At 42.3% G+C, this 24,232-nt stretch overlaps 1 protein-coding gene across 4 annotated transcripts in view; it reads right to left on the bottom strand.

The window, feature by feature from the left end:
• The window catches only part of si:ch211-236d3.4 (protein FAM107B), a 27,757-nt gene extending 3,724 nt beyond the window's left edge, over window positions 1-24,033 (bottom strand). For 2 of the 4 annotated variants that reach the window (XM_051948633.1, XM_051948632.1), the window contains exons 1-3: window positions 17,447-17,746; window positions 17,065-17,140; window positions 6,679-6,874 (exon numbers count right to left, since the gene is read on the bottom strand). In XM_051948633.1, the coding sequence (XP_051804593.1) occupies window positions 6,679-6,874; window positions 17,065-17,140; window positions 17,447-17,731 (557 nt within the window). In that variant the 5' untranslated portion in view covers window positions 17,732-17,746. Of the gene's footprint in view, window positions 1-6,678; window positions 6,875-10,318; window positions 10,518-17,064; window positions 17,141-17,446; window positions 17,747-23,994 lie in introns of those variants that run through there. The other 2 variants (XM_051948634.1, XM_051948635.1) reach the window with 2 other exon arrangements.
• Window positions 24,034-24,232: the final 199 nt, after the last annotated feature.

Genomic DNA, 24,232 nt, shown 5'->3' with positions numbered 1-24,232 from the left:
CTGTTCTCTGGTTCTCTGTTCTCTGGTTCTCTGTTCTCTGTTCTCTGGTTCTCTGTTCTCTGTTCTCTGGTTCTCTGTTCTCTGGTTCTCTGTTCTCTGGTTCTCTGGTTCTCTGTTCTCTGGTTCTCTGTTCTCTGGTCTCTGGTCTCTGTTCTCTGTTCTCTGGTTCTCTGTTTCTCTGTTTCTCTGTTCTCTGGTTCTCTGTTTCTCTGTTTCTCTGTTCTCTGTTCTCTGTTTCTCTGTTCTCTGTTCTCTGGTTCTCTGTTCTCTGTTCTCTGGTTCTTTGGTCTCTGTTTCTCTGTTCTCTGTTTCTCTGTTCTCTGGTTCTCTGTTCTCTGGTTCTCTGTTCTCTGTTCTCTGGTTCTCTGGTTCTCTGGTTCTCTGGTCTCTGGTTCTCTGTTTCTCTGTTCTCTGGTTCTCTGTTCTGTGTTCTCTGGTTCTCTGTTCTCTGGTTCTCTGGTTCTCTGGTCTCTGGTTCTCTGGTCTCTGGTTCTCTGGTCTCTGGTTCTCTGGTTCTCTGGTTCTCTGTTCTGTGTTCTCTGTTCTCTGTTCTCTGGTCTCTGTTCTCTGTTCTCTGTTCTCTGGTTCTCTGGTTCTCTGTTCTCTGTTCTCTGGTCTCTGGTTCTCTGTTTCTCTGTTTCTCTGTTCTCTGGTTCTCTGTTCTCTGGTCTCTGGTTCTCTGGTCTCTGGTTCTCTGGTCTCTGGTTCTCTGGTTCTCTGGTTCTCTGTTCTGTGTTCTCTGTTCTCTGTTCTCTGGTCTCTGTTCTCTGTTCTCTGTTCTCTGGTTCTCTGGTTCTCTGTTCTCTGTTCTCTGGTCTCTGGTTCTCTGTTTCTCTGTTTCTCTGTTCTCTGGTTCTCTGTTCTCTGGTTCTCTGGTTCTCTGGTCTCTGGTTCTCTGGTTCTCTGTTCTCTGTTCTCTGTTCTCTGGTTCTCTGTTCTCTGGTTCTCTGTTCTCTGGTTCTCTGTTTCTCTGTTCTCTCTTCTCTGGTTCTCTGGTCTCTGGTTCTCTGGTCTCTGGTTCTCTGGTCTCTGGTTCTCTGTTTCTCTGTTCTCTGGTTCTCTGTTCTCTGTTCTCTGGTTCTCTGGTCTGTGGTTCTCTGGTCTCTGTTCTCTGTTCTCTGTTCTCTGGTTCTCTGGTTCTCTGTTCTCTGGTTCTCTGTTCTCTGGTTCTCTGTTCTCTGTTCTCTGGTTCTCTGGTCTCTGGTTCTCTGGTTCTCTGTTCTCTGGTTCTCTGTTCTCTGTTCTCTGTTCTCTGGTTCTCTGTTCTCTGTTCTCTGTTCTCTGGTTCTCTGGTTCTCTGTTCTCTGTTCTCTGGTTCTCTGGTTCTCTGTTCTCTGTTCTCTGGTTCTCTGGTTCTCTGGTTCTCTGGTTCTCTGGTCTCTGGTTCTCTGGTTCTCTTTTCTCTGGTTCTCTGTTATCTGGTCTCTGTTCTCTGGTTCTCTGTTTCTCTGTTCTCTGGTTCTCTGTTCTCTGTTCTCTGGTTCTCTGGTCTGTGGTTCTCTGGTCTCTGTTCTCTGTTCTCTGTTCTCTGGTTCTCTGGTTCTCTGGTTCTCTGGTCTCTGGTTCTCTGGTTCTCTGTTCTCTGGTTCTCTGTTCTCTGTTCTCTGGTTCTCTGTTCTCTGTTCTCTGTTCTCTGGTTCTCTGTTCTCTGTTCTCTGGTTCTCTGGTTCTCTGTTCTCTGTTCTCTGGTTCTCTGGTTCTCGGTTCTCTGGTTCTCTGGTTCTCTGGTCTCTGGTTCTCTGGTTCTCTGTTCTCTGGTTCTCTGTTCTCTGTTCTCTGGTTCTCTGGTTCTCGGTTCTCTGGTTCTCTGGTCTCTGGTCTCTGGTTCTCTGGTTCTCTTTTCTCTGGTTCTCTGTTATCTGGTCTCTGTTCTCTGGTTCTGTTTCTCTGTTCTCTGGTTCTCTGTTCTCTGTTCTCTGTTCTCTGGTTCTCTGTTCTCTGTTCTCTGTTCTCTGTTCTCTGGTTCTCTGGTTCTCTGTTCTCTGTTCTCTGGTTCTCTGGTTCTCTGTTCTCTGTTCTCTGGTTCTCTGGTTCTCGGTTCTCTGGTTCTCTGGTTCTCTGGTCTCTGGTTCTCTGGTTCTCTTTTCTCTGGTTCTCTGTTATCTGGTCTCTGTTCTCTGGTTCTCTGTTTCTCTGTTCTCTCTTCTCTGGTTCTCTGGTTCTCTGTTCTCTCTTCTCTGGTTCTCTGGTTCTCTGTTCTCGGGTTCTCTGTTCTCTGTTCTCTCATCTCTGGTTCTCTGGTTCTCTGTTCTCGGGTTCTCTGTTCTCTGTTCTCTCTTCTCTGGTTCTCTGTTCTCTGGTTCTCTGTTTCTCTGTTCTCTCTTCTCTGGTTCTCTGGTTCTCTGTTCTCGGGTTCTCTGTTCTCTCTTCTCTGGTTCTCTGGTCTCTGGTTCTCTGGTCTCTGGTCTCTGTTCTCTGTTTCTCTGTTCTCTGGTTCTCTGTTTTCTGGTTCTCTGGTTCTCTGTTCTCTGTTCTCTGGTTCTCTGTTCTCTGGTTCTCTGGTTCTCTGTTCTCTGTTCTCTGTTCTCTGTTCTCTGGTTCTCTGTTCTCTGGTTCTCTGGTTCTCTGTTCTCTGTTCTCTGTTCTCTGGTTCTCTGATCTCTGGTTCTCTGGTTCTCTGGTTCTCGGTTCTCTGTTCTCTGTTCTCTGGTTCTCTGTTCTCTGTTCTCTGTTCTCTGGTTCTCTGATCTCTGGTTCTCTGGTTCTCGGTTCTCTGTTCTCTGTTCTCTGGTCTCTGGTTCTCTGTTTCTCTCTTCTCTGGTCTCTGGTTCTGTGGTTCTCTGGTTCTCTGTTCTCTGGTTCTCTGGTTCTCTGTTCTCTGTTCTCTGGTTCTCTGGTTCTCTGGTTCTCGGTTCTCTGTTCTCTGTTCTCTGTTTCTCTGTTCTCTGGTTCTCTGTTCTCTGTTCTCTGGTTCTCTGGTTCTCTGATCTCTGGTTCTCTGGTTCTCTGGTTCTCGGTTCTCTGTTCTCTGTTCTCTGTTCTCTGGTCTCTGGTTCTCTGTTTCTCTCTTCTCTGGTTCTCTGTTCTCTGTTCTCTGGTTCTCTGTTCTCTGGTTCTCTGGTTCTCTGTTCTCTGTTCTCTGGTTCTCTGTTCTCTGGTTCTCTGGTTCTCTGTTCTCTGTTCTCTGTTCTCTGGTTCTCTGGTTCTCTGGTTCTCGTTCTCTGTTCTCTGTTCTCTGTTTCTCTGTTCTCTGGTTCTCTGTTCTCTGTTCTCTGTTTCTCTGTTCTCTGGTTCTCTGTTCTCTGTTCTCTGTTTCTCTGTTCTCTGGTTCTCTGTTCTCTGTTCTCTGTTCTCTGGTCTCTGGTTCTCTGTTCTCTGTTCCTGACTGAGTGCTGAGAGACGATATGTTTTCAGTCTGTAGTAACACAACTGAACTGTGTATTAGTGTGTTATGTTGTGTTAAATTGTGTTGTTGTTGTATTGTGTTGTTGTGTTATATTGTGTTGTTGTTGTTGTATTGTATTGTTTTATTGTGTTATATTGTGTTGTTGTTGTTGTTATATTGTGTTGTTGTTGTATTGTATTGTGTTATATTGTGTTGTTGTTGCATTGTATTGTTTTATTGTGTTATATTGTGTTGTTGTTGTATTGTATTGTTTTATTGTGTTATATTGTGTTGTTGTTGTATTGTATTGTCTTTTATTGTGTTATATTGTGTTGTTGTTGTATTGTATTGTGTTATATTGTGTTATATTGTGTTGTTGTTGCATTGTATTGTTTTATTGTGTTATATTGTGTTGTTGTTGTATTGTATTGTGTTTTATTGTGTTATATTGTGTTGTTGTTGTATTGTATTGTGTTACATTGTGTTGTTGTATTATATTGTGTTTTATTGTGTTGTATTGTGTTGTTGTTGTATTATATTGTATTATATTGTGTTATATTGTGTTGTTGTTGTATTGTATTGTGTTACATTGTGTTATATTGTGTTGTTGTTGTATTGTATTGTGCTTTATTGTGTTGTTGTTGTATTATATTGTATTATATTGTGTTATATTGTGTTGTTGTTGTATTGTATTGTGTTTTATTGTGTTGTATTGTGTTTTATTGTGTTATATTGTGTTGTTGTTGTATTGTATTGTTATATTGTGTTGTTGTTGTATTGTATTGTGTTTTATTGTGCTATATTGTGTTGTTGTTGTGTTTTATTGTGTTGTATTGTGTTGTTGTGTTTTATTGTGTTTTATTGTGTTGTATTGTGTTGTATTGTGTTGTTGTTGTGTTTTATTGTGTTTTATTGTGTTGTATTGTGTTTTATTGTGTTATATTGTGTTGTTGTTGTATTGTATTGTGTTTTATTGTGTTATATTGTGTTGTTGTTGTATTGTATTGTGTTGTATTGTGTTGTATTGTGTTGTATTGTGTTTTATTGTGTTGTATTGTGTTGTTGTTGTATTGTATTGTGTTATATTGTGTTGTTGTTGTGTTTTATTGTGTTTTATTGTGTTGTATTGTGTTTTATTGTGTTGTATTGTGTTTATTGTGTTTTATTGTGTTGTTGTTGTGTTTTATTGTGTTGTATTGTGTTGTATTGTGTTTTATTGTGTTGTATTGTGTTGTATTGTGTTTTATTGTGTTATATTGTGTTGTTGTTGTGTTGTATTGTGTTGTTGTTGTGTTGTATTGTGTTGTTGTATTGTATTGTGTTATATTGTGTTGTTGTTGTGTTGTATTGTGTTGTTGTTGTGTTGTATTGTGTTGTATTGTGTTGTATCGTGTTTATTGTGTTTTATTGTGTTGTTGTTGTGTTTTATTGTGTTGTATTGTGTTGTTGTTGTGTTGTATTGTGTTGTATTGTGTTTTATTGTGTTGTATTGTGTTGTATTGTGTTTTATTGTGTTATATTGTGTTGTTGTTGTATTGTATTGTGTTATATTGTGTTGTTGTTGTATTGTATTGTGTTGTATTGTGTTTTATTGTGTTGTTGTATTGTATTGTGTTATATTGTGTTGTTGTTGTGTTGTATTGTGTTGTTGTTGTGTTGTATTGTATTGTATTGTGTTGTATTGTGTTATATTGTGTTGTATTGTGTTGTATTGTGTTGTATTGTATTGTATTGTGTTGTTGTTGTGTTGTATTGTGTTGTATTGTGTTGTATTGTGCATCCAGCAGGGGGAAGCCTCTCTACAGGTTGATCTGATTCTACAAACAAACTGAATCAGGTTTTCTGTGTTTCTGTGGCGTTTTTTAAAGTAGATTTAAATTGTTGTGGAAATTATTTTATTTATTAAATTATATTAAATGATTTTACATCATGTTTCTTTAACTATTATATTTTATAAATGTATTATATTAAAGTGAATAATATTCTGTCTAATCATTTTATTTTTATTACTATTTCATTTCCATTATTACATGACATGAATGTAATTATATCATTTAATTTTAATCATATTTCACCTCATTATGATTGTTGTTTAGATTTTATACACATTTAATTCATGATTTATGGATCTAATGCTGTCGTTGTGAATTGTGTGTCGTCGTTGTTTTGGTCTGTAAAGTTTCACTGTGACTGAAGGAGGTTCTAGAGGAGGTTCTGCTGCTGTTTCTGTTCTGAATGAGCTGACAACTTTCCCACAATCCTCAGCGGCGGACGCCTGTGAGGTAGGAGGATGTTGCCTAGCAACTCTTCACAAACTCCACAAAGAGACAACAAAAAACATGATTCTGTGGAAGAACGAGCTGTGTTTGGTCCAGCAGACACACAAAAACTAAACACAACTAAAACTAAACACAACTAACACTAAACACAACTAAAACTAAACACACAACAACTAACACTAAACATACAACAACTAAAACTACACACAACTAACACTAAACACACAAAAACTAAACACACAACAACTAAACACACAACAAACACTAAACACACAACAACTAAAACTAAACACACAACAACTGCATTTGGTTTTAAAATGTGTCAGAAAAGAGGCCTGCTCAGTGGAGTAGTGGTTAGCACTTTGCCCTTGCAGCTAGAAGGTCCCCGGTTCAAATCCTGGTCTGGGATCTTTCTGCATGGAGTTTGCATGTTCTCCCTGTGCATGCGTGGGTTTTCTCCGGGTACTCCGGCTTCCTCCCACAGTCCAAAAACATGCTGAGGTTAATTGGTTACTCTAAATTGTCCGTAGGTGTGAATGTGAGTGTGATTGTGTGTCTGTATATGTAGCCCTGTGACAGACTGGTGACCTGTCCAGGGTGTCCCCTGCCTTCACCTGAGTCAGCTGGGATAGACTCCAGCACCCCCCATGACCCTAGTGAGGATAGAGGATGGATGGATGGATGGATGGATGTTTCAGAAAAGGACACAAAACAACATGAGACATGAAATGACCAAACCAGGAGTTTAGTTTTAGTTGTTGCTGTGTTTGTTGTATTCGTTGCGTGTTTTGTTGTGTGTCTGTTGTTGTTTTGTCTCGTCTTATTTTTGTGATTCTTTTTTTAAAGGTTCTTTTTTTGTGTCATCTTTTTATTTCTGTTTTTTTGGACATTTCTGGTTCTGAGTCCACCTAATCTATGAAGCTGTTTCTGTGGTTCAGGTTCTGGTACTGGACTGGGTTCTAGTTTTGGACTGGGTGCTGGTTTGGGACTGGGTTCTAGTACTGGACTGGGTTCTGGTTTGGGACTGGGTTGTGGTATCAGACTGGGTTCTGGTTTGGGACTGGGTTCTGGTACCGTTTGCAGCTCAGCAGCTCTCGGTGAAGCTCCTGGTGGCTTTTGGAGGCCTTGACCGGGTTCAGGAGCTTCTTGGGTTTGATGAGGTCATCGTCTTCGTCTCCGTCCAGGTAATCCGGCGGCGGGACGAAGCCAGACGCCGGAGACGGTTTCCGGCCGTCGGGTCGGTTCTGGTGCAGGTCGGCGAACGCTGAAGCTGGAAACAGACAGAACATTAGATCTAAACTGTGATCTGCTGCTGGTGGAACGTCTCCACGCTGAAGGTTCTAGAATGATCTCGACTGGACATTCCTCAGCTGTTCTAGAGATCAGACGTGGTTCTGCTGGAACCAGATGTCGAAGCAGCTGCAGAGATTTGATGCTTTTGGTCCAGAAACTCTTCAAAGGAGCTGCTTCGATACTTTCAGTCACAGGATTCACAACATCTAACTTCCTGTTCCGAAGAACCTCTTCAGCTGCTAACAGGACATCAAAGGTTGATATGAAGATGCTGCACTAACATCTTCATATCAAACTTTGACATCCTGTTTGCAGCTGAAGAGGATTTTAAAGGTTGAAGAAAGATTTTGTACGAAAATCAGCTGGACTTCTCTGGTAGGTTCTTGAAGGCATTTGGTGAAACCTACCAGAGAAGTCCAGTTAATTTTTACTGAAGCTCCAACGACTGTCATGACCTAGATGACTAAGAATCACCACAGACATGTTGCATCTCATACAGCAGATAAAAATGTTGCTAATGCTAATGCTAGCCAGATTTAGCAGCATCCGACCCTTTACTTTAACAGACTGGTGGATAATAAGGAAGGTCCATTTAATGAATCTGATCGTGATGTTTGTGTTTAGACACTGAAGTTTGTTTGATTGGTTCATTTCTTAAAAGCTTCACATAATGATGAAAAACAAAAAGTACTGATTGAAGCTGCTGCATTCTAACATGAAAGTGGAGTTCATGATTCTGATAATTAGGTTCACATTAAAGATCCTTTGAAACCAGAAACAATAAGCTGGAAGGACGGAATAACTCCATCTCTTTATTAGAATCTTCTTCTGATTTGACTTTTAGTTTGAACCCAAACATGACTTCCATTTTGGAAATTTTTCATTTCTGGATTGACTTTCACTCGTCTTCAGCTTATTGATCAGCTTCATCAATCAGAATCCATAGAACTGATCAATCCTGATCATTAACAGATGATCAATAATCCTGATGATCCTTTTGTGCATGGAGGTGTTGGAGATGCTTCAGAAGGATGATCTGAATAAGAATAAACAGAATGACATCATCGGTCAGCTGATCACCGTGGAGGCTGTAATGAAATGATAGCAGGAAGTCTGAGATGGCTGAGGTATTGATCAGAGGTATTGATCTCTGGGAGCAGTGATCTGGTTACAGCAGGAGGAACTTCAGTAATATCGCAATAGAACGTTCATCCACAAGAAACAGGAAGTTACTAAATCACATCAGATGAAAGAGCCGAAACTCTAAAAGTGTTTTGATTTCATAACGTTTGGTTCCTGGATCAGATCATGAACATATCAGGTGATAAAATGCTCCTTCCATCTTCTCTGATAGTCCTACTAAAGTTCACCCAGAAGGACCTCTATGTAAAGTTCTAGAACCAGAATCACATCCAGGAACCAATAACTGGGCTCTTTTGCTTTTTATGGTTTGGATTTAGTGTCTTAATGGTGATTCTGGGGTTCTTTGTGTTAATTTTGCCTCTTTTGTGTTGATTCAGTCTTTTTGTGATGTTGTGATGTTTTGTCTTTGTGTCAATTTTGCATGTTTTAGTGTCGATTTTGCGTCTTTGTGGTTATTTCAAATCTTTTTGTATCAATTTTTGATCTTTTAGTGGCAGTTTTGCGCCTTTTAGTGCCTATTTTGTGTGTTTTTGTGGTTATTTCAAATCTTTTTGTGTCAATTTTGTGGTTTTTTGTGCCAATTTACTGTCTTTTTGGACGAATTTTGCGTCTTTTCGGGCCAATTTTTATCCTTTTGTGGTTATTTGCTTTTGTTGCACTGATCTGGGTTAAGTTTTTACCAGAACTCAGATGTGTTTTTCCTCCTAAAATGTCATGTGTTAGAGTAGAATAGAATAGAATAGAATAGAATAGAATAGAAAGAATAGAATAGAATAGAATAGAATAGAATAGAATAGAATAGAATAGAAAGAATAGAATAGAGTAGAATAGAGTAGAATAGAATAGAAAGAATAGAATAGAGCAGAATAGAATAGAATAGAATAGAAAAGAGCAGAATAGAATAGAATAGAAAGAATAGAATAGAGCAGAATAGAATAGAATAGAATAGAGCAGAATAGAATAGAATAGAGTAGAATAGAATAGAAAGAATAGAGCAGAATAGAATAGAATAGAATAGAATAGAGCAGAATAGAATAGAACAGAATAGAAAGAATAGAATAGAATAGAATAGAATAGAGCAGAATAGAGCAGAATAGAATAGAAAAGAATAGAATAGAATAGAATAGAATAGAATAGAATAGAATAGAGCAGAATAGAGCAGAATAGAATAGAATAGAATAGAATAGAGCAGAATAGAGCAGAATAGAATAGAATAGAATAGAATAGAATAGAATAGAATAGAGCAGAATAGAATAGAACAGAATAGAAAGAATAGAATAGAATAGAATAGAATAGAATAGAGCAGAATAGAGCAGAATAGAATAGAATAGAATAGAATAGAATAGAGCAGAATAGAGCAGAATAGAATAGAATAGAATAGAATAGAATAGAATAGAATAGAATAGCTTAATTGTCATCAAACATGGGGGCATGACGAAAACACACACACACACACATATATATATTAGTAGAACTCTGATTATTGATAAAGTTGGAGAACCAGAACCAGACTGAGAACCACCTGAGAACCACCCGGATGTGGAGTCTGTTTGTGGTTCTCTGGTGAAACGTGGACGTGTTTGGACTTTGGTTCTGATGTTGGTTTAACTGTTCAAACAGTCTGAGGTCAAAGTCAGACTCATGTTCAGCTTCAGCTCACAAGATCAACGTCACAGAACCCAAATTACGGAACCCGATCTGATCCAGAGACCCGGTCCAAACCAGGACCACGACATTACAACCAGAACCAGAACTTTAGAAACAACCAGAACTTTAGAATCAACCAGAACCAAAACTTTAGAATCAACCAGAACTTTAGAATCAACCAGAACCAGAACTTTAGAATCAACCAGAACCAGGACTTTAGAATCAACCAGAACTTTAGAATCAACCAGAACCAGAACTTTAGAATCAGCCAGAACTTTAGAATCAACCAGAACCAGAACTTTAGACTCAACCAAAACTTTAGACTCAACCAGAACCTGATTCTATCTTGTCATTGCTCTGAACTCTGACTTATTTTTCCCAGATTCCTAGAATCTAGAAACAGAGTTTTCCATCATCAGCTGAATAAATGAATAAAATCAGAAGAAAGGTGAAATATTCTGTTAATGAACCTGAAGCAGGATCACAGGCAGAGGACGTATTTAACGATAAAAGGACCGCTTCCTGATGGTTTAGACGCTCAGCAGCACTGAAACAGTTTAATGCATTTTTAAAAGAGGAAAACATTCAAACAGTTCAACAGAATAAATGTTCATGAAGCACCACATCTCACCAGACTTCACCATCTGACTGGAGCTCTGAGTGGGGCTGCTCTGATCCATCTGTTCCTGGTTCTACTTCTAGTCCTGGTCCTTGTCCTGGTCTTGGTTCTAGTCCTGATTCTGTTCCTGTCCCCTCTCTGGTCTCAGTCTGCTGGAAGCTTCATGTCTGTTCTGCTGCTCAGTCAGAGTGAGAGGAGAGCAGCAGTCACATGACCTCAGTGTTTCCCTGATGCTCCTCCTCCTCTTCATCCTCCTCTTCATCCTCCTCTTCATCCTCCTCTTCATCCTCCAGATCCAGCAGGTTTGTCAGGTTTGAAGTGAGAACATCAGAACATCAGGACAGCGTGTATTTTGAACTTTCAGCCTTGTCCTGATGCTGCTGATGTTGCGAGACTGATGCTAACACTAAGAGGTTCGCTGTGCCCATTAGCCTGCGGCTAATGCTAGCTGTAGCAGCGTAACATGTTCCTAAAGTCAGATCAACTTTAACAATGTTCTAACCGAAAAACAACCTGCAGAAACTGAACTAGAAGCTCGAACATCAACACACATCAGGACATGTGTGGTCTCTCTCCAGTTTGGTTCTGATCGAATCCAAACCCAAACATTGAGCCGAAACATTTCCAGTCGAGAAAGAAGTTAAAGTTCAGACTAGCCTGAAAATATGGAATATAATAAGAGTTTACCCCAAGAGTTCAAATACTAGGAGGCAGAAATACCACAGAGACACAAAACAACCACAGAGACACAAAACAACCAATGAGACACAAAACAACCACAGAGACACAAAACAACCAATGAGACACAAAACAACCACAGAGACACAAAACAACCACAAAGAGACACAAAACAACCACAGAGACACAAAACAACCAATGAGACACAAAACAACCACAAAGAGACACAAAACAACCACAGAGACACAAAACAACCAATGAGACACAAAACAACCACAGAGACACAAAACAACCACAGAGACACAAAACAACCACAAAGAGACACAAAACAACCACAGAGACACAAAACAACCACAGAGACACAAAACAACCAATGAGACACAAAACAACCACAAAGAGACACAAAACAACCACAAAGAGACACAAAACAATCTCAAAGAGACACAAAACAACCACAGAGACACAAAACAACCACAAAGAGACACAAAACAACCACAGAGACACAAAACAACCACAAAGAGACACAAAACAACCACAAAGAGACACGAAACAACCACAAAGAGACACAAAACAACCACAAAGAGACACAAAACAACCACAAAGAGACACGAAACAACCACAGAGACACAAAACAACCACAAAGAGACACAAAACAACCACAAAGAGACACAAAACAACCACAGAGACACAAAACAACCACAGAGACACAAAACAACCACAAAGAGACACAAAACAACCACAGAGACACAAAACAACCACAAAGAGACACAAAACAACCACAGAGACACAAAACAACCACAGAGACACAAAACAACCACAAAGAGACACAAAACAACCACAGAGACACAAAACAACCACAGAGACACAAAACAACCACAAAGAGACACAAAACAACCACAAAGAGACACAAAACAACCACAGAGACACAAAACAACCACAGAGACACAAAACAACCACAAAGAGACACAAAACAACCACAGACACAAAACAACCACAAAGAGACACAAAACAACCACAAAGAGACACAAAACAACCACAGAGACACAAAACAACCAATGAGACACAAAACAACCACAAAGACACAAAACAATCACACAGAGACACAAAACAACCACAGAGACACAAAACAATCACACAGACACAAAACAACCAATGAGACACAAAACAACCACAAAGAGACACAAAACAACCACAGAGACACAAAACAACCAACAAAGAGACACAAAACAACCACAGAGACACAAAACAACCAACAAAGAGACACAAAACAACCACAGAGACACACAACAACCACAGAGACACAAAACAACCAACAAAGAGACACAAAACAACCACAAAGAGACACACAACAACCACAGAGACACAAAACAACCACAGAGACACACAACAACCACAGAGACACAAAACAACCACAAAGAGACACAAAACAACCACAGACACAAAACAACCAATGAGACACAAAACAACCACAGAGACACACAACAACCACAGAGACACAAAACAACCAACAAAGAGACACAAAACAACCACAAAGAGACACACAACAACCACAGAGACACAAAACAACCACAGAGACACACAACAACCACAGAGACACAAAACAACCACAAAGAGACACAAAACAACCACAAAGAGACACAAAACAGCCACAAAGAGACACAAAACAACCACAGACACAAAACAACCAATGAGACACAAAACAACCACAAAGAGACACACAACAACCACAGAGACACAAAACAACCACAGAGACACACAACAACCACAGAGACACAAAACAACCACAAAGAGACACAAAACAACCACAAAGAGACACAAAACAACCACAGAGACACAAAACAACCAATGAGACACAAAACAACCACAAAGACACAAAACAATCACACAGAGACACAAAACAACCACAGAGACACAAAACAATCACACAGACACAAAACAACCACAAAGAGACACAAAACAACCACAAAGAGACACAAAACAACCACAGAGACACAAAACAACCAACAAAGAGACACAAAACAACCACAGAGACACAAAACAACCAACAAAGAGACACAAAACAACCACAGAGACACACAACAACCACAGAGACACACAACAACCACAGAGACACACAACAACCACAGAGACACAAAACAACCACAGAGACACACAACGACCACAGAGACACACAACAACCACAGAGACACAAAACAACCACAGAGACACACAACAACCACAGAGACACACAACAACCACAGAGACACAAAACAACCACAGAGACACAAAACAACCAACAAAGAGACACAAAACAACCACAGAGACACACAACAACCACAGAGACACACAACAACCACAGAGACACACAACAACCACAGAGACACAAAACAACCACAGAGACACACAACGACCACAGAGACACACAACAACCACAGAGACACAAAACAACCACAGAGACACACAACAACCACAGAGACACAAAACAACCACAACACAAACATTCCAGTAACGTTGAGTGGTTGATAGTGTTGTAGGCAGGGTGAAAATTTCATTTTATTTTTTTGGGGGACAATAAAGAGTAAAATTTCAGAGAGTAATTCCTGGGGGGACATGAAAAAAATTGTCCTCTCCCTCTCTCTCCCCTGCTGCTTTGGAACTTGTCTTGCAGGATTGAGCCCTCAGCATCATATTAAAAGTAATAATAGCAGTTCTCGCATTGTTCTGTCTGACTGCATATTCTACCCGCATACAGGTTTTTCTATGTTCAACCAGCTAAATCAGCAGTGTTATTTGGTGGAAATGATGCACTTTTATGACCACATCTAACAGAATTTCTTTGCACCCTGCTCTAATTTCCGCTTTAGTCCATCAAAGTAGCTTTACAAGAAAGTGAAGCTCAAAATAAGTTCTAAATCTACAGAGGAAATACCATCCAGAATAATGCAACAACATCAAACTACTCTTAAAAACTCTGCATTTATTGTAACGTCGACAAACAAAATACAACAAGATATTACTGAAAGACGTTTTTAAAATCCTGTCGTCTGTATTTCCTCTGCTCTTTTCCCTCATCTGTTTTCCTCTTTGTCCTCCCCTGTCTCTCTGTATCACCTCTGTCTCTGCCGCTGTTCTACATACTCGTTTGAGCCTTTTAATGATCATAAGCTAGGCTATTTTCTTACCGGCGTGCTGATTTTAAAAAAACATTTACACATTAGCATAATTTCTCATCTTTTGAAAGATCATTGCGCTGTTGACACACAAAGCTGCCAGTAGCCCAGCACGCTGGAAACACCGTGTAGACTAAACCACTTGAGGAATGGGGGGGAAGGGCCATAATCTTTCAACTATATTATTATTCAATTGTTTTTATGTGCTTACAATGATTTTTTTTTGGGGGGGACAAGTCCCCTGTGTCCCCTGTGTCCCTCTCGGGATCTCCGGCCATGGTTGTAGGGTTACAGTTTGGTGGTTGTAGTGGTTGTGGGCCAGTCTTACGTTGTATTGGACAGGTTCTGTTCTTCTGGACGTTGAGGTGATCTTGGACAGGTTCTGAGACATTTTGTTGATACTTGTCGTGATGCTAGAGAACTTCAAAGTTGTTTCTACTGTTTCTACTGCCTCCAGAACAAGAACATTTCAACCTTCTCATGGTGTCACCATCTATATCTGAGGAACACTCTGAGTGTCCAACAACATGAACATCCACCTGCGGGACTCTGACCTTCATCATCGAGAACTGACTGGTTTCATATCATTGCTGTTGTCTTGTTTTACTTGTTGGTTTTTCAGTGAAGTCTTGAGGGAACAGGTGATGAAAGAATAAAGTGAGGTGGGTCTACGCAGAGATGAGGGCCAGGGTGGTCTACGTAGAGATGAGGGTCAGGGTGGTCTACGTAGAGATGAGGGTCACGGTGGTCTACGTAGAGATGAGGGTCAGGGTGGTCTACGTAGAGATGAGGGCCAGGGTGGTCTACGTAGAGATGAGGGTCAGGGTGGTCTACGTAGAGATGAGGGCCAGGGTGGTCTACGTAGAGATGAGGGTCAGGGTGGTCTACGTAGAGATGAGGGCCAGGGTGGTCTACGTAGAGATGAGGGCCAGGGTGGTCTACGTAGAGATGAGGGTCAGGGTGGTCTACGTAGAGATGAGGGTCAGGGTGGTCTACGTAGAGATGAGGGTCAGGGTGGTCTACGTAGAGATGAGGGTCAGGGTGGTCTACGTAGAGATGAAGGCCAGGGTGGTCTACGTAGAGATGAGGGCCAGGGTGGTCTACGTAGAGATGAGGGTCACGGTGGTCTACGTAGAGATGAGGGCCAGGGTGGTCTACGTAGAGATGAGGGTCAGGGTGGTCTACGTAGAGATGAGGGTCAGGGTGGTCTACGTAGAGATGAGGGTCACGGTGGTCTACGTAGAGATGAGGGCCAGGGTGGTCTACGTAGAGATGAGGGTCAGGGTGGTCTACGTAGAGATGAGGGTCAGGGTGGTCTACGTAGAGCTGAGGGTCACGGTGGTCTACGTAGAGATGAGGGCCAGGGTGGTCTACGTAGAGATGAGGGTCAGGGTGGTCTACGTAGAGATGAGGGTCAGGGTGGTCTACGTAGAGATGAGGGTCAGGGTGGTCTACGTAGAGATGAGGGTCAGGGTGGTCTACGCAGAGATGAAGGTCAGCATTCTCTCTGCAGGATCTCTGGTTGGACTCAGACCAACCAAACCATTTATCACATGATCCACCTTCTGCTCCTCTGAAGATTAAAACTGCAGATTAATTCTGATTCTGGGTCAGTTCTGGATGATTCAGGAGCAACACAGAGGATCATGGGTAACGTAGTCCTCCCATTAGTCTGAAACTACGTGTTGATGCCTCCAGACAAACACCTGTGTGGAGGTCACATGACCCAGGTGAGTTCCTGTGTTCAGGTTCAAGCTGCTGGTGTTCCTCCTGATGTCTGATCGGGATTATTCCTTCATGTCCAGCTAGATGATTAACTGCAGTTAATCTGAAGGATTACAGAAACACTCAGAGCTCAGTGGCCTCAGGGCTCAGCAGCAGGTTTACAGGATGACACAGATTATTGGTAATCAGACTGATTACCAATAATCAATAGATATATTGTAATAGGTAATAACTGATATACACATCACAGCACATGGCAGAGGTTTGTCAGTCATCACTAGACTGGCTCATTAACAAGGATTAATATAGAAACAGGAGGATGATGTCAGAACATCATGCGACTCCTCTGTTTACTGATCGATCGATAAGTATTGATCACTTTGTCTCCTGCAGTTCGATCTGTTTTTTGTTTTCTTTCTCTGTTGTCTTATTTCTTTATCAGTTACTTTTTTCCAGATTCTGTTTTGGTTTAATCTGTAGCTACCTGCTAAGGTAGCTGCTAGCCGTTAGCATAGTATTAGCCTCTGTGAAAGCAGCTAATGTCCTGATGTGTGTTGATGTTCGAGCTTCTAGTTCAGTTTCTGCAGGTTGTTTTTCGGTCAGAACATTGTTAAAGTTGATCTGACTTTAGGAACATGTGTATATTATGTGCTACAGCTAGCATTTGCCGCAGGCTAATGGGCACAGCGAACCACTTAGTGTTAGCATCAGCCTCGCAACATCAGCAGCATCAGTTCCAGCAGGTGAATTATTCAGGTGTTTTCAGGGAAACTGAGCAGCTGAAGAGAGTTCTGGCCTCCTCCAGCTGAAGACCTCCAACAGAAGGAGGAATCTGGCCAGATGTTGAACCACCTCAGCTTGGAAGGAGCTCTGACTGAGCTCTTCATCTACCACAGTCCAACACCTACTGGAGCCATGTTCATCTTTGTGTCTAGAATACTAATAACTTTCTGTGTCCCTCTGTTTGTCTCCTTGTTATGGTGTGAATGACGCCTCCACCTCGGTGTAGCTCTGAGTTTAAATAAAGTCTGAACCCGAAGAGCACCACCTCAACCTGAACCTCCAGGTAGACCAGGTGTGTCCAGAAACTTGGTCAGTGGCGTTATTTCACTAAATCTAATCTTAATATCAGAGTCCGGTGTTTCCTCTGCGACACCGACTCTCAGCTGGATGGGGCGGACGGTAGCCTGACAGGGACAAACTTACCTTTGCCTTTTGGATGCTTTCCATTTTTCATGTTCTGCTGCTTTGGTGGAGGTTCATGGTCGATGCTGTATGCCTTCTGGAAACACAGAAGAAGAAGAAGACTGAAGAACAGAACCCACAGAGATCTACCTGCTGCTCGCTGCAGTACACAACCGACTCAAGGGACCTGTCACTGAGTCCACTCGAGTCAGATGGAGTCGAGTCGAGTCAGATGGAGTTGAGTCAGTGGAGTCTGTGCTGAGTCATTTGTTAACTCTGAGGATGTGAAGCTTCATTCAGCTGCTTGTTGATGGTAGAAGATGTTTTTTCTGCACATTTACTAAAACCTTAGAAGATACTGAGGAAGTTCTGAGATCCACCAACAGGAAGTTTAAGGTTGTACCTTCAGACCAGCTTTAGTCAGATCCTGAAGGAGACTCGAACCCGAGTCCTGACCTGAGGAAATGTTGCTCTGCGTCTTTAATTCAGCTCTGAGTGTTCTGTTGTTCTGCTGCAGGTTGAATAGAGCCTCTTCATCAACATGCTGCAGGCCTCCCTGAGTCCCACACCCCAGCAGACCCCCCTCCCTGGGAAACCCACATTCAGACAGGGGACCCAGAACCAGGACCAGGACCGCCACAGGGGGCACTGCAGAGCCGAAGCAACTCAGATCTGAACCACAACACATGGAACAAGAGTGTTCTGATCCAGAGTGACGTCAGAACCCCACAGAGAACCATTCAGGACCGTTCAGAACCCTATTGAGAACCTTTCAGAACCATTCAGAACCCTATTGAGAACCTTTCAGAACCATTCAGAACTCCACAGAGAACCTTTCAGAACCATTCAGAACCCTATTGAGAACCTTTCAGAACCATTCAGAACCCCACAGAGAACCTTTCAGAACCATTCAGAACCCTATTGAGAACCTTTCAGAACCATTCAGAACCCCACAGAGAACCTTTCAGAACCATTCAGAACCCTATTGAGAACCATTCAGAACCATTCAGAACCCTATTGAGAACCTTTCAGAACCATTCAGAACCCCACAGAGAACCTTTCAGAACCATTCAGAACCCTATTGAGAACCTTTCAGAACCATTCAGAACCCCACAGAGAACCTTTCAGAACCATTCAGAACCCTATTGAGAACCGTTCAGAACCATTCAGAACCCCACAGAGAACCTTTCAGAACCATTCAGAACCCTATTGAGAACCTTTCAGAACCATTCAGAACCCCACAGAGAACCTTTCAGAACCATTCAGAACCATTCAGATCCCTATTGAGAACCTTTCAGAACCATTCAGAACCCCACAGAGAACCTTTCAGAACCATTCAGATCCCTATTGAGAACCTTTCAGAACCATTCAGAACCCCACAGAGAACCTTTCAGAACCATTCAGAACCATTCAGAACCCCACAGAGAACCTTTCAGAACCATTCAGAACCCTATTGAGAACCTTTCAGAACCATTCAGAACCCCACAGAGAACCTTTCGGAACCATTCAGAACCATTCAGAACCCTATTGAGAACCTTTCAGAACCATTCAGAACCATTCAGATCCCTATTGAGAACCTTTCAGAACCATTCAGAACCCCACAGAGAACCTTTCAGAACCATTCAGAACCCCACAGAGAACCTTTCGGAACCATTCAGAACCATTCAGAACCCTATTGAGAACCTTTCAGAACCATTCAGAACCATTCAGAACCCTATTGAGAACCTTTCAGAACCATTCAGAACCCCACAGAGAACCTTTCAGAACCATTCAGAACCCCACAGAGAACCTTTCAGAACCATTCAGAACCCTATTGAGAACCTTTCAGAACCATTCAGAACCCCACAGAGAACCTTTCAGAACCATTCAGAACCCTATTGAGAACCTTTCAGAACCATTCAGAACTCCACAGAGAACCTTTCAGAACCATTCAGAACCCTATTGAGAACCTTTCAGAACCATTCAGAACCCCACAGAGAACCTTTCAGAACCATTCAGAACCCTATTGAGAACCTTTCAGAACCATTCAGAACCCCACAGAGAACCTTTCAGAACCATTCAGAACCCTATTGAGAACCATTCAGAACCATTCAGAACCCTATTGAGAACCTTTCAGAACCATTCAGAACCCCACAGAGAACCTTTCAGAACCATTCAGAACCCTATTGAGAACCTTTCAGAACCATTCAGAACCCCACAGAGAACCTTTCAGAACCATTCAGAACCCTATTGAGAACCGTTCAGAACCATTCAGAACCCCACAGAGAACCTTTCAGAACCATTCAGAACCCTATTGAGAACCTTTCAGAACCATTCAGAACCCCACAGAGAACCTTTCAGAACCATTCAGAACCCTATTGAGAACCGTTCAGAACCATTCAGAACCCCACAGAGAACCTTTCAGAACCATTCAGAACCATTCAGATCCCTATTGAGAACCTTTCAGAACCATTCAGAACCCCACAGAGAACCTTTCAGAACCATTCAGAACCCCACAGAGAACCTTTCAGAACCATTCAGAACCATTCAGAACCCCACAGAGAACCTTTCAGAACCATTCAGAACCCCACAGAGAACCATTCAGAACCATTCAGAACCCTATTGAGAACCTTTCAGAACCATTCAGAACCCCACAGAGAACCTTTCGGAACCATTCAGAACCATTCAGAACCCTATTGAGAACCTTTCAGAACCATTCAGAACCATTCAGATCCCTATTGAGAACCTTTCAGAACCATTCAGAACCCCACAGAGAACCTTTCAGAACCATTCAGAACCCCACAGAGAACCTTTCGGAACCATTCAGAACCCTATTGAGAACCTTTCAGAACCATTCAGAACCCTATTGAGAACCTTTCAGAACCATTCAGAACCCCACAGAGAACCTTTCAGAACCATTCAGAACCCCACAGAGAACCTTTCAGAACCATTCAGAACCCTATTGAGAACCTTTCAGAACCATTCAGAACCCCACAGAGAACCTTTCAGAACCATTCAGAACCCCACAGAGAACCTGGCTCTGGGTTCCTTCCGTTCTGCCGGTTTAAAACTTCATTCTTTCTAAACAGAATAAATCGTGTCTGATTGTTTCCATTCTGTAGCAGCAGAACTGAGGACGGAGCGCCCCATGCTGGACACTCAGCTGCAACACATCATGTTCTCATTAGAACCACAGATCATCCAGCTTCAGAACTCCTTTCAGATTGTCGACATCTTAGATTCTAAAGTTTTCTCAGAGATCTCTTTCCTGACTCTTCAGGAAAACTAAAGTTTTTTTAATCTTTTTTATAAATAAAATGTTCCCTGGGTGATAAAAGAACGACTATCTGTAAAGACTCCAGAATAAAGGCAGGAAAAAAAGTGGACGTTCGATGGATGAAGAGCTGAAACTGAAATATTATTAAGACATTCAAAGTAAAGAGTATTTGATAATGAAGCTTTTTAATATTTGAAAAAGAATAAAATATTCAGAAAATGTCATAAAAGAAACAAATATCCCAAAGACAGAATTTTCAGAGTTGGAATTAAAACTCATTTAGAGAGAAGAAGCTCTGATTATATGTTTAATAAAATTACAACATCTCTCCTGCAAATCATATTTACAGGAGGAGTTGAATAGATTACTACAAGTTTCTGTCTTTTCATGAGTGAATGTCTTTACTATTCTCATTAATTACTTAATAAACTAGCTAATGAACCAGTTAATGAACCAGCAGAGCGTCAGTCCGGGTGTTTGCTGCTCAGAGTCCAACGTTACTCTCTGCTGACCTCTGAACTATTTCTAGCTGCAGGATTTTCTCTCATCGTCTTAATCTGTAGTCAGAGCTGGATTTAACCACCTGCTGCTAACCAGCTCCAGTTAACCACAACCGGTTAACCAGTACCTGTCAGGACTCCCTCCTCGCCCTCACCCACCTGGCATCCCAAAGCCCTCTCCCTCCTTTTCTCCCTCTCTCCCTCTCATTGTTTCCTCTCCAGCAGAGCTCAGTTCAGAGCTCAGACGTCACAGCTGTGTCCACTCAATCAGCCGCTGCACTGGAGCCCGGACAGCTGAGAAGCATTCCACTAATCACCGCTGCTGCAATAAAAGACCGGTTCACTCATCCATTCTCCACCAGATTGTTGCACTAAACAATTCAGGCAGTCACCTTCTCGCTGACTCTAGACTCTGCTGTGTTTTTGTGAACCTTTCTAACGTCTATTTTCCTCTGCATGCCTAGGACCAGCTGTCCGGGTTCCTGTTCCCGCCGAAACCTGTCTGCCCCATCTCTGAACCTCTCCGTCCCCACCGTTCTGGATCCCCTCCCTTGGCTCCCCCCTCCTCGCCTCCTGGCACCCCTCTGACCCGCCGGACCTCCACAAACTCCACCACAGTGAACCTCCTGGAACCTCCAGCCGCTGCACTCTGCTCCCCTCCACAGCCCTCCACGGCCGCCGATCCCCGACTTTCCCCCACCTACGCAGCCGGAACCCTCCATCCGCAACCGCTGCACTTCTGGACCCTCACCCCTGAACATACTCACTCCCCCCTCCTACAATAAACCCGTTTTCCTCCTCTATTCCGCCTCTGTAGCGTGGTTCTCCACTCAAGTCCAAACCCACACCTTGTGACAGAACCAGTTAACCTTAACCAGTTAATCTGTACCAGTTAACCAGCAGAGTTAACCAGTATCAGTTAACTAGCACCAATTAACCAGTAGAGTTAACCTACAGCAGTTAAAAATAATGTGCTGCTTCTCATTGGTGACAGCTGTCTCACTGTGAGGTCACGACCTCCCAGGAGCTGAGCTCTGATTGGTGGACAGGAGGTGACTGGTCACCTTGGGGCTGAACTGTCAGACAGATCAGTGGGTCACGAGGTAGGATGAGTAGAAGGTCTAGGTTCTTAATGTCAGGAAGGTGGTTCTCTTTAAAATGCTGTAGAGCTAGATCTCCATGGTAACCAATGCTGAGGAGCTCCATCTCCAACCTGCTGATCTGAACATTCCTAAAACCTCTGAATTAAGCGTTACAGCATCACACAACTGTCAGTGATCAATAATCAGCTGTATTGATCGGTTAAATAAATGCAACATTCTACCAGCGTTCCTGTCTGACATCACTTCCTGTCGCACTTTTTTACTGTCATTAATGTTTCTATTCCTCATTGTTCTCATTAGAACAACCTGCTGACTGAAGCAGTTCCATGATTGATCCATTTACTGCAGAAAAGTCACATGACTCCTTAAATGTCCTTTTGTCTGAAACAGGAAGTCTGAGTTGACAGTGGAAGTGGAGAATCTCCTCCATGACGGCTGATATCTGAGGTTCAGTTCTGTTGGAGATTAAAGAGTCTACATAGTTCTGATCTGTGGTTGGATGTATCACCAGATTACTGACGTCCAGCTTCCACTCTGAACTCAGGGTTCATTCTTGTTTCTGACGGTTTGATGGCTTCATATCCAAGTTACTGAAGCAGGTGAACCTTCAGGAGACGACCTGAGTCCAGAGTAGCTGCAGATGTCCAGATGTTTAAAGCTCAAAGTGACTTTTCTGTAAACCAGCTGAAGGTATCTGGAGCTCAGATGAGGTGCAGATAATGAGACTCACAGGTGGAACAGAAGATTTCCTGGTTTAAATCTGCAAAGGTGGACCAGCAGTGAGTGGAGAAGTTCTGGTTCCTGGAGGTGGATCTGACCCAGACGGAGCTTCCAGCTCGTCTCCACCTGCTGCTGCTGACGGAAACACTGGGCTAAAAATAGGTCGATGAGTCGATGCGACTCGATTCCTCCATCCAGAACCCTGTCAGCTGTTGGTCGCCGTGGCAACAGACACGCCCTCAACAGGTGCGTCGCTTCATAACTGAAATATTTGTCCGCGTTCAGCTTTTCTCCGGTTCACCAGAAACTCTGAGGCTGTTTGAGAATCACATTCCTCTGAGCTCTGCTGCATCAGAGCAGCAGCACAAACTGACCTCCACTGTCCACCGCTATTCAGACCATCTGCTGAAGGTTCTACTCAAGGTTCCACCTCAGAGTTCTCCTCTTCTACTGCTTTACAACTTTAAATCAGGGTCAAAATAAAAGCAGATTTCTACAAAATAATATCAATGAATTAAAAATACACTGTGAAATAAAGAGTGCATCAGGATTCAGCCTCTTTAAAGACTCTGATGGAACTCAGCAGGTTCTTGAAGTCAGTAATGGATGATCTGAGGTCAGTGATTGGACGATAAAGACTCCTGGATCTGGAAGGTCCAGTCTCTGCTGGATCAGAACTCCTGGATAGAACTACACCATGAAGAGTAAAGAACCAAGAAACTCTGAGGAAAGGTTGTTGACGAGCATCAGTCAGGACGATACAAGAACATTTAAAAGTCCTGAAGATCTCCTGGAGTCCAGTAAAATCCATCATGAAGAGATGGAAGGAAGATGGAACATGAATACATCTGACGAGAGCAGGACGTCCTGAAGACCTGAGAGACTAGAGAGGGAGGCCACCAAGACTCTATGACTCAAACAGCTGATCTATTGATGTAGAAACAGGGACATAATCACCACTTGCAGTTTAAAGCACTGATCTGTGAATCTGAAGTTATATTTCTTTGAGGTTATTTTAACGTCTGAACTTGCTAACGATTCTGATTGTCGGTTTATAAAAACAGAAGATCGTCTTTAGAAACCACATGAAGTTCTTTCCTCTGTCCGACTGATCAGTGAATAATAATAACACTAATCCAGAGTTTCATTTAGGTTCATGTTCTGATGCTGTCGCTTTGACTTAAAGACTCTCCAAAAGCTTTACTGACTCTCTTTACCTCCACACCAGCCCCTGAACATCTCAGACTATTTAACCTTGTTCGCCTTCAATACGTGAACTTCTATTTTAAAGGCAGCTGGAGTCAGTTGGGCTCTTTAACAGAAGAAACAGAGACTAAACCAGTCGACACTCTTCAGATCTGAACGGACTCACCTTCTTCCCATAAGCAGCTCCCATTGTTCCCAGTTAGATGCAGCAGCTTCCTGACAGTCCGGTCACTGGGATCCGTTAGCCCACCAGGCTGGGAGTCCGGCTGGTCGGCTTCATCACAGCAGAGTGAAGAAAAGGAGGAGGAGGACGAGGAGGACGAGGAGGAGGAGTCCTGCCACCTGTTACTGTCTGACTCTCTGCTGCCACCTGCTCAGGTGATCCCACCAGATTAATCTAATTG

This window comes from Acanthochromis polyacanthus, chromosome 5, assembly GCF_021347895.1.
Source record: "Acanthochromis polyacanthus isolate Apoly-LR-REF ecotype Palm Island chromosome 5, KAUST_Apoly_ChrSc, whole genome shotgun sequence".
Lineage (NCBI taxonomy): Eukaryota > Metazoa > Chordata > Actinopteri > Pomacentridae > Acanthochromis > Acanthochromis polyacanthus.
The sequence above is the reverse complement of the archived record's forward strand: the minus strand, read 5'-3'. Positions and strand labels throughout refer to the sequence as shown.